This window comes from Sander vitreus, chromosome 5 (genome assembly GCF_031162955.1).
Source record: "Sander vitreus isolate 19-12246 chromosome 5, sanVit1, whole genome shotgun sequence".
NCBI lineage: Eukaryota > Metazoa > Chordata > Actinopteri > Perciformes > Percidae > Sander > Sander vitreus.
In genome coordinates, this window is record NC_135859.1 from 33,515,141 (window position 1) to 33,531,755 (window position 16,615).

Below are 16,615 nucleotides of genomic sequence, written 5' to 3' on the forward strand. Positions count from 1 at the left end.
AAGAGGGAGGGAGAGTTAGAGAAGAGCAGCAGCGGTTCCCTCCTTCTCTTTCATTCACTTCCTCTCTCCCGCTGCACTAAGGAGACCTCACTGCTCAGCCCGCACTCGCCTGTGAGTATAGTTTTCCCAGCTTCTGTCATTGACATCTGACTGACTTGGTAGTTTTAATGTGGCGGTGTTGATGGACATTTTTTTTTTATTTGAAAGGAAGCTGCCTCTGACACAGATTTGAACATTGTGTGGTTTTCTTTCCATCACTCAAGTGTATCACCACTGAGACAAACAAGATAGGGCTGTTTATTGTCTTTGCTCTGTCATTGTTGGGATAGTTTCTTTTTGCAGTTTTTTCTAAGAACTTTGTTGAGCAACAGTCGAGCATTTATATGGACAAAGGGGCGGATGCGAGGAGGACTACGGTAAATCATGCCAGTCTTTGACTCTCTGTGGTTCAGAAGATTGTTATCAATCAGACCCTTCGTCCAAAAGCTGCCTCCTGTTGTGGCTTTGATTGTTGTCTGTCTGAAACAGTTTTAGTGTTAGAATATTTCCCTGTTGAAATGTACTCAATCTTTTTTTCTTCACCAAACATAAACTCAAAATAAAGACCAGCAGGCCCAATAAGGATGTACGACTATACCAGAGATTGTTTGTTCTCGTCAGTTAACACTGTGACCCAGAGTCCCGGGACATGCACGGCTCCGAAAAAATGTTGTTTACCGCTAAAATAAACCGTGTTTCTCGTGTGTTTGTTCCCAGAGACATTCCGCAAGTTGACAACCTGTGGTATGCATGACACTGTATGATGTCCAGACCTCCTTATTTGGTTATGGCGATGCTTTTTTTACCTGTCGATTCAGCTCTCTCAAGTTATATCTTTATTGGATGATAACTTTTATCTCCTGACTTTTACAGACTTGCTGTCTCTTGTTTCCTCAGAGTGGCGGGGGAAAAAAACACCCGGGCTATAGTCATCAAGTGATGTCATTTTTTTGATTATATAACACATTTATGTCATGTTTTATTCACTTGCTGGAATATTTGGCTGTCGGGATTGTTAATGAGCTTCTGTAGTAACATACTGGCACATACCGCTAAGTGGTTGGCCTTGACAGCATAAAGGTCTGATGGGATTCATCACGCCTCTCTCCTTCTGTTCTGACAATGTTTCTCTGTGATAAAGAAGGAAGAAAAACAAAAAGGGAGCCGGCATTGGTGAAGCCTTGTGTTTGTTTAGTGAAGAGACTGACACAAAGTGAACAAGGATCCAGTGTGGAGAGAGAGAGAGGTGTCAGCTCCCGGGCCAAAGCTACAATCGCCTCTTGCGTGATTACCTCATTTAGCCGCAGAGTGACAGGGTGTCAGATGTGGTCACAGCAGGGTGAAAGTCTGCTATGAGGGGAGCCCTCAGCCTGAATCCTGCACTGCCCAGCTTGCCCCTCGGGTACAGCGGCTCAACTGTTTGGCAACAACAACCCTGTCAGGAGTGCAGGCTCTGTAAGTGGATATGTGCCCTGAGTTTCGCTCTACCAAGCCAGACCACTGAATTATTAAAGAAAAAGAGCTGAGTCCTTCAATTTCAAGTTGGAACTGAACCACACACACAGAGACATATTCCTTCTCCTGTCCGTTTATTACTAGAACCCAAAGTGCACATGAGTATGAAAGCTGATTGCATTTGTGAGCAGTGGACTGGATTGCTCACCTTGTAACTCAGTCTACCTGCTGCAGACTCAACGCAGAAACAAGCCTGTCAGCACGTTAGAATTCAGGTTAGTCTTCATTGGCAAGTACTGCAGGCAAACTGGAAATCCTGGTATTATTTGGGAAAGTATTGTATGCAAAAGCAACCGTTTGAGAATTGAGCTTCATCCCTCTTTGACTGTTTTTGGCTCTGTGGTTTGAACAACCATCCCGCTGGAATTTGAATGCAGACCGACTTATCTGTGCACGTACATCACTCATTTGAATAATTTGAACATCTTTCAGACTGGTTATTTCATGCAACCTTGACATTCGACAGTATTGCTGGTATGTGCGTATGTATGGGTGCGTGTGATAATGGGAGAAAAGTCAGCAGTGGACTAGACAATGTAGTGTAACACTTCCAGGGCTACTGGAACAGAAAGAGCTCCTATTCTCCCTCCACGCCTGAGATCTGGCCTTTGCACTCACACACACATAAAACACACGCTCACACAAAAGCATAGGGAGGCATGGGAGGGATAAAGTTAGGAGGGGGGTGTCATCATGGAATCACTGTCTGGGAGGTGGAGGTGATGAACTATTTGCATTGCCCCTTTGGTTAACCCTGCGCTGTGAAATATCACCTCATCACAACAATAGGGCTGCTTCATTGACGGAGGTGCAACCCCGAACTGACAAGCCGAGTAGAGAGAGAGCAGAGGGTGCCTTTTGAACAGGGGGCAGAAGTGGGTTGCTATGGCGATGCCTGTCAACCGGGAAGTCCTCCGCGGAGGCAGGTCAAGTGAGGGCTGGGAGAGAGAGAGAGAGAGAGATTGTGTGTCCTGGCTAGTCTCATGAGTGAGCGAGACAGTGAAAGAGCAGGGAGTTTCTGCAGCGTGGCTTACGTGCACGACTCAGGCAGACAGAGGTGTGAGTTACCACTTTTTAAGGTGAGTACACGCTTTCCCATGGGAGCTGAGATTTTAAATCACAGGGGAGTGATCTTAAACATTGAGACTGTAGAAAAGTTAGGTCTGGTCGGCTGCTTTTTTTCTTCTTTTGTTTTTAAGGTTGAGTAACCTGTCTGACTGCTCAGGGCTGCTCTGCAGGATTAGTGCTGCAGACCTGCCCAACAGTACTTTGTCTTGATGCTTCTTGCAGCGCACCTGAAAACAAGTTGACCCATGTGATGTGTGTAGTTTTGATGTTGAAACCTGTGTGAGTTAACTGGCTTGAGCTTAGAGAGAGAGAGAGAGAGAGAGAGAGAGATATCATTGGGTATTAGGGCTACACGATATGAGGAAAATATGTTGTTGAATATCACGATAACCATACATAAACAGATATTAAAGTGTACTCTGTTCTGTCTTTCTGCTGCTTTCAGTATTCTGCTGAAATACAAAAAAAATTGTTGAACAAATTGAACACTGAATTGAAAATAAAAGGCACCAGTAAAGAAAAACAGCCTTTCGCGATGTGATATTGCACAAGTTGATATGGCAATAAGGATTAAAACAACAAAAGGATATATTGTGCAGCCCTAGTGGGTATACCGTACCATATGTGTGCATCGACAACTGTCAGCAGAGCTCGAGAGTGTCCGAGGAAATCATTTGCTTTCCCATCCTGCTGCAGATTTCAGGCCTAATGACCTGAAATCAGGGCCATCCAGTCATCACCGAAGGCTCCCCTTACTGTCAGGGTGATTTCCACACCCGGCTCTGATTTCCTTTGTGATATTACCGAGGGTCCAGCTGCCAGTCCTCATATCCACAGGCTGCACTCGGCTTTGGAGATGCAAATCGACAGGCTGGAGGATTTGTGAGATTTCTCTGTAGTTAGCCGTCATTTTCTCATGCTTTGTCTGACACATTGTATTACCATTTCACTTTCACAAATCCATCCAAACAACGTATTATCTTGAACGATATGAAGTGTAGCGCTGCAGCTAACGATTATTTTCACTGTCAATTCATCTGTCGATTATTTTCTCGATTAATCGATTGGTTGTTTGGTCTATAACGTCAGAAAATGGTGAAAAATGTGGATCAGTGTTTCCCAAAGCCCAAGATGACATCCTCAAATGTCTTCTTAATAGATAGATAGATAGATAGATATTCATTCAGTTTACTGTCAAAGAGGAGAGAATAGGGTACCTGGGTGGTCTAGTGGTAGAGCGTGCGCCCATAGATAGAGGCTCAGTCCTCGACGCAGAGGCACTTTCCTGCATGTTTTCCCCTTATCTCTCTCCTTTCATGTCTAAGCTGTCTGGCCAATAAAGGCCTAAATGCCAAAAGAAACAATCTTCATAAAAAAATGACTCAAACCAATTCATAGATTATCAAAATAGTTGACAATTAATTTAATAGTTGACAACTAATCGATGAATCGATTCATCTTTGCAGGTCTAATGAAGTGTTTTTGCCATAACGGACAAATGTGATACTCTTCAGCTGAGTGTGGGGCTCTTCTCGGAGAGACAGGGTTTTTATTTATTGCCCCTACATCGCCTCTCCATTGACAACAAGCACACAGACTGACTCCTCCTGTTGCTCTGACTGGAGGAGCACCATACAAGGAGGTGAAATACTTCCCTACTGATAAATGTGTGTATCCCCCAATAACTGCATATCATAAACTTGCGGCTCCAGGACCTTGTATGGGCCGCCCATCTTCTATGTTGTAGAAGGGCAGCGTGGTTGCATCGTGATCAACCTCGCATGCAGGACCTCTGACATCTCTCACATACCTGCAGAGTGACTCATTTAATGTGTTTAGAAATAAATGCCCACAACTGTTTGTGATTACCCTCCTTCTTCTTGTAAATGTGATAAAATTAGCAGTGGTGGAAGACTTATTCAGATCCTTTACTTAAGTAAAAGTACTAATACCACACTGTCAAAATTACTCCGTTACAAGTAAAAGTCCTGCATTGAAAATGTTAAAGTGCTCATATTATGCTTTTTGGCTTTTTCCCTTTCCTTTATTGTGTTGTATATCTTTTTTGTGCACGTTATAGGTTTACAAAGTGAAAAAGCCCAAAGTCCACCCCCAAAGGGACTTACCATCTCCAACAGAAAACACTGTTCACAAACTGCTCCAAACAGCTCTATTGTAGTCCAGCCTTTACTTCAGAGACAAACGTGGTCACTTTGGAACACACGTTACAATGCTCGCCTAGCTGCTAGCATGGCACGCCCTCATACTCTGCTTCTGACTGGCTAGTAGTCCTTACCGAGGTACTGTCAGGGCACGCCCTCATACTCTGCTTCTGACTGGCTAGTAGTCCTTACCGAGGTACTGTCAGGGCACGCCCTCATACTCTGCTTCTGACTGGCTAGTAGTCCTTACCTAGCTACTGTCAGGACATGCCCTCATACTCTGCTTCTGACTGGCTAGTAGTCCTTACCTAGCTACTGAGCATGTGCGACTCCCAACAAAGATGGAACAGAAGTGCGATGTCTCACTCTGTAGCTAAAACAGAGAGCTCAACACACAGGGTGAAAAGAGGAGCTGCAGCAATGTGCAGTACAACAAACAGATGGTGTTTTCTGAAAATGAAACCATGTAAACCTATTCTGATATAACCTCTAAATACAATTATGAACCTGAAAATGAGCATAATATGAGCACTTTAAGTAAAAGTATGTATTATCAGAAAAATGTACTTAAAGTATTAAAAGTAAAAGTGCTTTTACTATAGAAAACCCTCACATTTTAGAAACTGGAAATGATCCAAACTGTTTCTGTCAGTCAACTAAGTGTTTAATTGGTTAATCGTTTCAACTGCAGCTTGTAGGCATGTACTGTATATTGTTGGTGAGTTTAATTTATAATAAAACATTGTATTTTATAAACTACATGTGTTTTGTGTGCAAAACATGTAACTTGTAAAGTAACTAGTAACTAAAGCTGTCAGATGAATGTAGTGGAGTAAAAAGTAGACCATTTCTCTCTGAAATGTAGCGAGGAGAAGTAGAAAGTGGCATGAAAAGAAAAGACTCAGGTAAAGTACAAGTACCTCAAAATTGTACTTAAGTACAGTACTTGAGGAAATGTACTTAACACCACTGCTCAGCAGTTTTTAAGCAGGATTTCGCTGGGTTTTCTACGACCCTGTTACACAACTTGTTGGGCTGCAGTGACATTGTGATACGTGCAAACGGGTGATAAGACTTTACCCTTCTGTCTGTCGTGTTGCTCTCCATTAAAGTCCAGGAAATAAACACTTCATTAGAAGATTGTACCATAAGAGTGTTTAAAGTCAAACCCAAACAAAATGACCACCGTAAGCAAATATTGAGCTAGTGTTTTGGCCGGTGCCCTCCATGCATGTGAGCAGGACTTAGATCCGTTCAAGTGCAAGGGTTCCCACCTTATGGGAGTCAATGATTAACTCGACATTTCTCCTCACCACCGTGCACATGGAAGCAGAGAACAACAGTTGTGCAAGTGAATGGAGATCGGTTCACCCATGACAGTTTTATTAGTTTTATTTAAGTCTCGGGACTTTCAGTCATTGTCCCTGCTCATTACAGACTCATTCTCCGCCGTCACTGAGGATTTATGGACAACATGATTCTCCCTCTGACCCCAAATCACTACTGTCCTGATGATGCGCCAAAAGGGTGCAGATGTTCACAGGTCAACACTGTGACAGTCATTCATTAGGCGTATGTGTGGTCACTTTGACAGCCTTGTTCTTACTGAGAACAATGCAATAAGCTTTGTATGTGGAGGAGGAGGCGGTCATCGTAGGTCAGGGCCTTCTTAGTCTCGCATTACCAGCTCTATCTTCACGGCTGTGGAGTAAGGTCTGGCTCTGGGTTGTTTGCTTTTTTTCATGATCGTCTTAAAGGACAAATCCGGCGCAAAATGAACCTAGGGGTTAATAACATATGTGTACCGAGTCGACCGTTCTCTGGGATTTGTTTTCATGCTAATTGAATGCGACCAGTTTTATCGCAAACCGCTAATTAGCTTATACGCCGTGTAACCAGTAACCAGTAACATAGCTCAAGCACGCTGTTTGTCGTTCGACTGGTCGTGACTGTTTTCCCTGCCTGTATACGTGAACGGTACTGTCTTTATAAACTATCTTTTTAGTAAACTGTCTGTACACTTACAAAGTTCTCAATGCTTCGGTTTACATGTAGGGACCCTCATTATGCTACCGTGGAAGTGTGGTGCTATTTTGAGCCTTGTTAGCGCTATAGAAATAGCGATTTCTTTTTACTTTATCCGTGCTCCGACAACTAGCGTTATAAACTAATTAGCGGTTTGCGATAAAACTGGTCACAGACGATTAGCATGAAAACAAATCCCAGAGAACGGTCGACTCGGTACACGTGTTATTAACCCCTAGGTTCATTTTGCGCCGGATTTGTCCTTTAAGGCCCAGATATACTAGCTTTTTAGTAATGCATATGTGTAGACAAGCGGCAGGGTCGCGAACTGCATTGTTCACATACTTGCCTGCGTACTTTGCGTGTACATGGAGGATTAAACGTATATCCACTAGGGGGCAGATCAGGGCCATTTTGTCCCTGGCAGACACCGGAAGATATTTCTTGGTTGGAGTGTGGAACGGCTGCTGATTAGCCTGTCAGATGACATACTGCCCCCACGTTCATGTGCTGAATTGCATCTTGCGTACGCGTAGCCTTAATTTCTGAAGACGTGCACAACCTACTCTCCAAAGGAATGCAGGATATGCCCTGCAGCCATCTTACTTACGCAAATGCGTAGTTAAAAGCAAGTATATCTGGGCCTTTAGGCGGCGCTAAGCTCCGGACACAGCGACGGTGGCTCTGCTAAATAGTCTCGGGAAGAATCTTGTTTCGGTGGAACATTTGCACCCTGCAAAAGAAAACACCACATACAATATTAAATGAAGTTAACTGTTCACGCAATAGCCAACAGTAACGTGATCTATTTGAATTAGCTGGATACATGGTTAAACCTCATTTGCTCTTATCAGCGGATAGCAGTGTGTTTTTTGTCCATAGAAAATCCCCACCAATTGGCCCCAAAACGTCCCAGTTAGAGAGTAAATGCCATAAACATATTCTTTGTAAATCTTAACAATCATTCCCCGAAAGAACCAAGCAGACCTATCTTGTTGCACCCTCTAAATTTTCTTCAAAACTTGCCATTGTCAGCGTGTAGCGTACTAGCTCGAACTACGAAGGCTGTTTTTTCCCTAGCGACGGGATTTTGAGAACAGCAACACACAGAGAGCAGAATCGCAAAGCCAGGCTTTATACTGGAAATGTACTATAGTTGATCCAGACTAGGGTCTTCTCAGAAAGACCTGGTCACATCCTTGTATGGAAGAAGACTTTTTGATGACTAGTGTTGAGCATGAGGAATACTGACCTCATAGCAAGCATCACATGTCATCAGTTGCTGTGGTGCTGAATGAAAACTGTAGCGTGAATGTTTTAGTCTTTTCACACTATTTTTTATTTCTTTTTCTGCAATAGTGTTTCCTTTGCATTACTCTTGTGTTACTATTCCCAGCTGTGGAAACCTCCCATTGTGATTCACAGGGTGTGGTGAAGTTCACTGACCTTCACTGACTGCTGAGTAGCCCTGCTCTGGCTCAGCAACTCCAGAGAATAGTCTGGTTCCTCATCCGCTCCTTATGGGGAACAAAAAAAGAAGAAGAAAAAAAAAACCTTACGCTTCACGAATGTGACTTGCTTTTTTAAGCATATCACAACACAACCTTGGTGGTATGTACATTTACTCAACTACTGTACTTAAGTACAAATGTTGAGGTACTTGTACTTTACTTGAGTCTTCTCTTTCCATGCCACTTTCTACTTCTACTCCGCTACATTTCAGAGAAAAATATTGTACTTTTTACTCCACTACATCAATCTGACAGCTTTAGTTACTTTACACATTAAGAATATAAAAACACATTGTGTAGTTTATAAAATACGATGTTGTATTCAACTACCCACAATATCCAGTCCAGCTGAAAAGATTAGTCAAATAAACACTAAGTTGATCGACAGAACTGTTTGGATCGTTTCATGTTTCTAAAATGTGACTTTTCTGCATTGAGTACTTCTACTTTGAATAGTTTAAGTACATTTTTCTGATGATACTTACAGACTTAACTTAACTTAACTTTTTCAATGCAGGACTTTTACTTGTAACAGCGTATTTTTACAGTGTAGTAGTGGTACTTTTACTTAAGTAAAGGATCTTCCACCACTGCAACACAAATATTTAATTTGATGATGGAGCTGTTAGATTCTGGTTTTTACGCGGATCAGAGTTTAACATCTGGCCCTGTGCTTTGAGAGACCGGATGAGTTTCCTGGGGGACAGAGGCAGAGATTTACATACTAAAATCCCCTGATTATCATTTAGGATGTCCTCAGTTACCCTTGGATTGACTACATTTAAAGCATGGGTAGAATGCAACATAAGAGACACACTGCAGCAAGCTGGAAATATAAAACGCAGGATGTCATCTCACCTTCAGCTGAGAAGCACATGGGCCTTTTATGGCTCTGTTTTCCCCTTCCATCCCCAAAAACTGATCGTGTGGTGATAATTGACCTCTCGTCTAGCAGGGGGTTTAACTAATATGTGGGCTATAAAGTTAATACATTTCCGAAAGATAGCATCAACACACTAACACACCACCATTCCATGTGAAAGCTTAAAGTTGCCTGCGTTGTTGAGTCTCAGTAATTATGTAAGAATGCACTGGGCGTTCAGAGCAGACCCAGGGAGAGCCAGACTTCTGGACAGGGATTTTTCTTGCTCGATATCAACACTGATTTTTCCCTTATTAGGTAGGATTGTGTTTAGTGCTCTCGAAGGAGGAGTGCATGCACCGTTGGAAGATTTCTCTGTCGGATTCGGCTCTCCAGAGAAATGAGACACAGAGACACTGTTATGACATGAGCTGACTCATCAGGATGCGACCGCAATAAAGCGGGGCTTCTCAGTTTTTTGTCCCTCTGCATCGAGGGAGGTCCATTGTCATTTTTTAATAATCTAGGGCAGGGGGCGGGGGTCCTCTGAGCCAATGCAGGGGGGGGGCCTCCAAATTTGTCTTACTTTTTGAAGTTTTCTTTCAAAAATTAAAGTCTTATCATGAATCTAACATATTATTAGCAGATATAAATCCCCACTGATGACAGGCTTACTGGCCTATAGGTAAGGTAAGGTAGTCACTAAGGTAGCCATCCACATATACAGTTCATCCTAAGGATTTACTGTGCCACATGTATGTTTTAATGCATGTGTATTTATAAAATCATGCCAACAATAATTAGGCTATTTTAACAGCTTAGTATTCTATGCAAAATAATTATGTATAAAGGTTTTAGGCTGCCCTACATGTTATTATAAGCCCAGTTTAATATGCAACTTCATTTTATACAATATATGATGTAGGGGTCCCTGCTCCATCTCTCTTTCAGCTAAGGGGTCCTTGGCTTAAAAAACGTTGACAACCCCCAGATGTAGGGAAAACAAAAGTGGTCCATAACTCTAATAAAAATCAAGGCAATTTAAATTGTATTAGTTTATTAACATAAGAACAAGAGTACAGTTTCTCAGGGAAATAATGAGGTGTGTCAGCAATAGTCCGGTTTTTGATGTCACAGTGTTGCTTTCACGGCACGCATCTCTTTCAATATATGGCATTAATATAATATTGCAGTGTGTTTTTAAGGGGCACTCCACCATTTTACACTTAAAGGTTATTGAACTCATCTCGAGGAATACTGTTTAGCCTGTAAGGACCCTTGTTTAATATCTTCTATGGCTCTGAAGGGAGCTTCCCAAAGTAAAAAAAGAAGAAGAGAAAAACCCTGATGATGTCATCATCATTGACCTCATCTTTCTAATTCGCTCCCTAATTTTTTTACCTTTTCTCATAGAACTGAATTCTTTATTCAAGTGACTCAGCTTGTTGTTGTTGCGTTGCGTTTGCCCCCATCGGCCACCGTACCACACCCACTATGAAATGCATATGTATAAAAAGGGCAGCTATTTTACAAGAAAAGGAGTTCCTTTGTTTGCTCTTTAGGATTTCTGTATTAAAGAGGCCTGTGTGGAAACAGTACTCCTTAAAAAATGAATTACTCATCTAGTTATTTGTTCATCAGTGTGATGGGGCCCTTAAAGCACCGGCGGGAGATCTGGTGTAAATAAAGACCAGCATGTCAAACACATTGCAAATGAGATTACTTTAAGCCATTATGTGTCAGTGACGCTTGTTTGCAGTGTTGTTAGACAGATAATCAGCTGGCTGTGATTGCTTTGGCCATGATAGGTCTGGCATGCCTGAGCAGTAATGTTATTGTTGCAGAAACAATCCTCCAGTTCCCATATTTTTTCGCCGTTATGTGATGCAGTTTATCGGGAGATGATGACTCAGAGTGACATCGTTGTCTGGAAACTGAAGCATTGATTGCATCAGTGCATGTGCTGTGTGCTGTCTCCTAACCTTGTGCCCAGAGACACACAGTGCGTATAGTTTTCTCGGAATTGACCACAATGATTATAGACTCTAATGCTTAGCTGCAAATGCCACATGGAAAACTCATTAGTGCAAATTGTGTTGGGCAGCCACAGGCCTGTAGTAGCCTGGCCCACACTCGCTCATTGCTTCTTATGCCAAGCTACAAAGCCATAGTTTGCACCAGAACAGAAAAAAGCCTATCTTTATATTTACCCGAATGTTTGCTTGCAATCTCTGATGTTTGTTTTTTCCCCAAGATAAGACAAGATAAGTTTTTCCCCACCATGACTTTAACAACCTTGTTTCTATAGAGGCCAGGGATGCAGGGATGCAGGGATGCAGGGCTGTATGTTGGCAATGGTTTCTATGGCAACAGTGATATTGTAGCGGCCGGCAGGACGCAGTTGCGCTGACGTGTATTGACTATTCCGCACTAAAGGAGTGCAAGGGCTCATGGGACTGTGTTCTGGACTGTTCCTGTCCTGGTTAAAGTGTGTTTTAATGATGTTCTGTTAATGCTTTTAGGTGTGCGTTTATGTTAACTGGGTTTTAGTGTTGTTGTGGGGTTAATTTAGTGTTCTTGTTTATCTACATGTGTTGGTGTTACCATGACTCCTGGGTGGGGATTGATGGCCTCTAGGCAGTGTGTGGATAATGGTAATTAGATAGCAATAGACTATTTAATAGATTATTTAAAATGCCTTTAATACGTCTGGCAAATTATCAATAGAAAAGGTTAAAAAACAACTTTCTGCTGAGAATGAGCCAGATGTTAGCCTGACAAGAACTCATGAGAACTCACCATTGGCAGGGCTCAATCCAAAGGGCGGGATAAACGGTTGTCTTTCAAATTCCCTCTGCACGTAATAGGATAGCGGCGGTGGCTCAGGTGGTAGCGCGGTCGTCTACCAATCAGAAGGAGTCCTATGTCGAAGTGACACTGCAAGACACTGAACCCATAATTGCTCCTGATGCTGCGCCATTGGAGTGTGAATGTGTGTGAATGTTTATCTGAGGATCAGGTGGCACCTTGTATGGCAGCCTCAGCCACATGAATGAATGTGTGTGAATGGTTCCTGTACTATGTAAAAGCGCTTTGAGTAGTCGTTAAGACTAGAAAAGCACTATATAAATACAGTTCATTTACATTTACAACCAAGCAGAGCAACGCTAGTTGATAGATTCAACTTTTGCCGTATCCGGTCGGCAAAACTCCGAACACATCTTCCTTTTTTAAGAATGACTTCAGTGCTTAACTCCAAGCCTTCTAGAGTCACGGCCAAAGCCCATTCCAAAGACCGCTGTTCACCAGCAGCAGCAGCCATCGACTTTGTTTTCAAGTAGCAGGGAATTCACACAGAACCGTCGCAACTCTGCTGTCATTATGTTAAGCCCGCCCACTGACTCTATACACGATGTGATTGGCCTGACTACAGTTTGGTTTTTCCAGCTCGCAAGCCAACGTTGCTAGACTGACCCTTGACTGAAATTGCATTTGCTGCCGCTAGGGTGCGTCTAGATTTCTAGGCTAGCCAGATGTATTAAAGGCATTTTAATTTTTCTTAAGGACGAGTGTTCTTCCTTAATGTCTTTTGGATTTGTTCATGCCCCCGACCAAAGACCACTGTGTTTTGTTCACTAACACTAGTTCCAAGAAGCTCTCTGATCTCTTCCGTTCTTGTTCTTTAATTGAATAGCTTTGAAAATAGTAACTCTGAGTGAATCCTTCCACGCAGCTTGCCACAATATTATGGGCCATTTAGCCACTGTAGATGAGAGGTGACGGCCCCATACAGTAGCGGAAATGGCCTCCCCCACATTCTCTTCCCCATGCCTTTCAAGTTGAAACAGCCCAGCCTAATCTGTTTTCCTTGGGTGCAATTGATTAGGAACTGGTCTCTGCTTTCAGTAGCTGACCTTCTCCATCATCCAGCCCCCCCCCCCAAGTCCAGATTATTACAGCATTGTTTGGCCTGGAAAAATGAAGCATGTATGTGAGTCACACTCGTTGTTTGGGTGTGTTTTTCCTTAGTAACAGGGAAAAGACTTTCCCTCTTTGGAATACTCGTGGGATGGGATAATGGAACAGTTGTCAAGTCTGTTCAGATACAACGTGATTTATGACGTATGAGAGGCTTTGTGGAACCCCACACAACTAATGACTCAAAGGGTTAAAACGGGCGTGCTGCAAGATTCAGAACAAAAATATAAAGAGATACAATCCTCAAATGTTCGGATTATTTTTTACAGACATTGATTGGATATCTGCTATGAAAAAAGACGCATCTAAAACTCTTAAAATCCTTAAAAAAACACTTCTTCTCATGCAGCTTGGTTTTTCGAGTAACACAATCCTTATCTACACACAATTTTACAGAACAGTTTAGGGTCCTACACTTGAAAGGGTTTTGTATTTATGTCTGTGTTCTACTTGTTTAGCATTGCCAGACCTTCATCTACAGCGCTGTGGAGGAGGGTCTGGCTAGTCCACACAGCATTCTGGGATGGAAGAGAAATGTGTTCTGGTTTATTGGCATTTCTTTAAACCAATCACAATCGTCTTGGGCGGCGCTAAGCCCTGGACACAATGACGGTGCCTCTGCAAAATAGCCTCGGGAAGGAAGTTGTTGTGGTGGAACATGTTTACGTTCAAAGGTAGTTTTAGTCGTGCAACAGAAAACTCAGATTGGACAGATAGTCTAGCTAGCTGTCTGGATTTACCCTGCAGAGATCTGACGAGCAGGTAACGATAGTCCTCATAAATCCACCGGAGTTTAGAATGCCAACACACAGAAAGCGTAAGGTAACGGACATCCGGCCTAAAAATAGTGACATCCGGCTGAATTTTCGGCGGCACCCCACCAATCCCAGAAGTGGAAGGTCGTGGATATAGACTAGTGTTCTACTCACTCACTTGAAACTCTATTTAAGGCTCTGTAGCAAAGTTTGAATCAAAACATGGTGACAGTTGTGAGATTGTTTCTTCCACTGAAGCAGAATATATCAGAACGTAGAACGATTTTTCCTCAAGGTAGAGTAATCATGAACTGGTATGATGAGGTAGTCCTTTATACTGTACCTGACTGCACATTTGATAAAAGAAAGCCATTTGGATTGGAAGTCTGCCACAGAATAGTTTGCCCGAGCGATGAGTCGAGGCACAAAAACAAATACAACATTATCATCTTGGTCTGATGATACTCTTGTTTTGAAAGTATCTTGAAGTGAATTTCCAACAATAAACTGTTCTTGATAGGAATATTGCAACGCCTCTGGAAAATATCTCAATTAAGATGAAAGAGGTGTTATTTCATATAAAAATGTTTGCTTTTTGCATGTCTTTGCAGATCCTTTTGATGCTGGGCACAAGAATTTCACATCTGTCACACAAGGACCATAACAGATCCCATGCAGTCTCAGGTAAAGCCATTTGTAATCATTCTAAATGTTGACTTTTACAAGAGTTTTACAAATGCAACTATCTTAACAAAGCACATTTGAACCCACAGAATCTTGAAATACACTTTACTTCAACTTACTTTATTATAATGTTCTTTCACCGTCTTCTAGATAATCGTTTATGCGTCCATTGCACGTTTATACTTTTTAAACAGCTATACAGCATAGCTAACAGATATTAAGTATACAATTCAAAACTCAATCAAACCAAAACAAGACCAGAACAAAATAAAAACTAAGAGTAGGATGGGGGACGAGGACCTTGTTGCAAATCTTGGGCAAGGTGGTGATATTTTATTTTACAGATCTTTGGGCTACATCTTATTCCATTCGTGTTGGTGATCTCTGATTGCAAAGGTTAATTATTCCATCTCTAAAGTATTTTTCTATTTTGGTAGCCATGCTTTACGTTTTGGTGGATTTGTCTGTTTCCATGTCCTTGTCATCCGCTTCTAGACCATTTCAAATGGAGGGGTCAGGCTGGGGCCACATGTGATTTTAGGGGTACCAAATATATATTAAGCACAAGTGTTACATACCACCAACCCTCCATAGGTTTATGTTCTACAAAATACTAAAGATATACATATAAACAATATAAACAAGAATACTCATTCAGTGTTAACCTACACTTTATTTATCACTGCACATGAATAATATCCCCTCTTTGGAGATGAAGGAAGGGCTAAAAATCTCAGAAAATATTTGCCAAAGTTAGGGGGGCCGGGGGGGGGTAAAATATTATTATTATTAATAATAATAATAATAATAATAATTATAATAATACATTTTATTTGGAGGTGCCTTTGGAGGTGCCTTTCAAAACACCCAGGGCCACCTTACATTAGATAAAAACATAATCAAAAATGTGGGTTTTGATATTAAGGGGGCACTGGCCACCCTTGCATCCCCCCCGACCACCCCCCTAGATCCGCCCTTGATGGGGGGGAAGTAAAAAGATCACCATGGAGACCACAAGACCACTGCTAGCCCTGCTGGACTTTGAGGTTGACATCGCCGGCCCCTTCCCAACCTTTCGCACCCCCCCCGGCTGGAGAAAAGGGATGCCTGGTGAATAGGGAGTTAATGGGCTCATAATGGTCCTCTCCTGTTTCAGTGACCCCACTCTGCACCTTGAATGAGGCCTTTCTGCAGTTGTGGCAAGAGACATGATGAAGTGGGTGGAACGCCACATCCCACTGGTCCTGCTTTAAATAAATTAGGGGTTTTTTCATCAGGGCCCCCCCCCCCACTGTCCCGTAGACATTAGTGTTTACGCAGGGCCAACAGGAAGACATGACAGGAGCAAAGTTCACACATTGTTTTTTGTTCATCATCCATATTTCTCATTCCCTCTGTGTTTAGCAACGTATGGAAGTGGTTGGCGATTCAAATGGCTCCCGGGTTATCTTCTCCGGGGAGGCTGGATTTTCCTCAGGCCAGCAGATCCTAACTTCTCCAGAGCTGGCCCATGAGGTGGTCATATCCCCTGGGCTCCCTACGCCTCCTCTGAGCCCTTTTCGCTCAGCAGGGTTGCCATTTGGAGAGATGGTATGTACAATAAATTCCTGGAGGCTGGGCTCATAACAATGCTGAGGTTGAGTGAATGGAATTCAGTAAACAAGTGCTCCTCCCTGTGGAAAAATGATGCATCACAGGCTATACTTTTAACCACGGACATGTTCTGAAACCAACACTGTTGAAGTTGTCAGTTACATTACACTGAGATGGTTTTATTAACTGATATACGTACCTAATTCTACCCTTCTCAAGATGTCAGAGGTGAATGGAAATGGATCAACAACTCTCAGCTTTGGATCTTACTATGGCCCCTCACAATTGCAGGGTAAGGTTACGATTTTTTTAAATCTGTGCATCATACAAGTGTATTGCTGAACAACTCAAAATAAGTTTTCACAAAATAAATATTAATTCAAGTAAAAATGAACTCATTTAATATGTACGTGTGCTGGCTGC

At 42.4% G+C, this 16,615-nt stretch overlaps 1 protein-coding gene across 8 annotated transcripts in view; it reads left to right on the forward strand.

Annotated features, from left to right (window-relative positions):
• The window catches only part of sorbs3 (sorbin and SH3 domain containing 3), a 39,494-nt gene continuing 22,879 nt past the window's right edge, over positions 1–16,615 (forward strand). For 5 of the 8 annotated variants that reach the window (XM_078251555.1, XM_078251560.1, XM_078251562.1 and 2 more), the window contains exons 1-4: positions 1–111; positions 14,527–14,599; positions 16,004–16,189; positions 16,412–16,484. In XM_078251555.1, coding sequence (XP_078107681.1) covers positions 14,588–14,599; positions 16,004–16,189; positions 16,412–16,484 — 271 coding nt within the window. In that variant the 5' untranslated portion in view covers positions 1–111; positions 14,527–14,587. Of the gene's footprint in view, positions 112–2,525; positions 2,634–4,088; positions 4,265–14,526; positions 14,600–16,003; positions 16,190–16,411; positions 16,485–16,615 lie in introns of those variants that run through there. The other 3 variants (XM_078251558.1, XM_078251557.1, XM_078251556.1) reach the window with 3 other exon arrangements.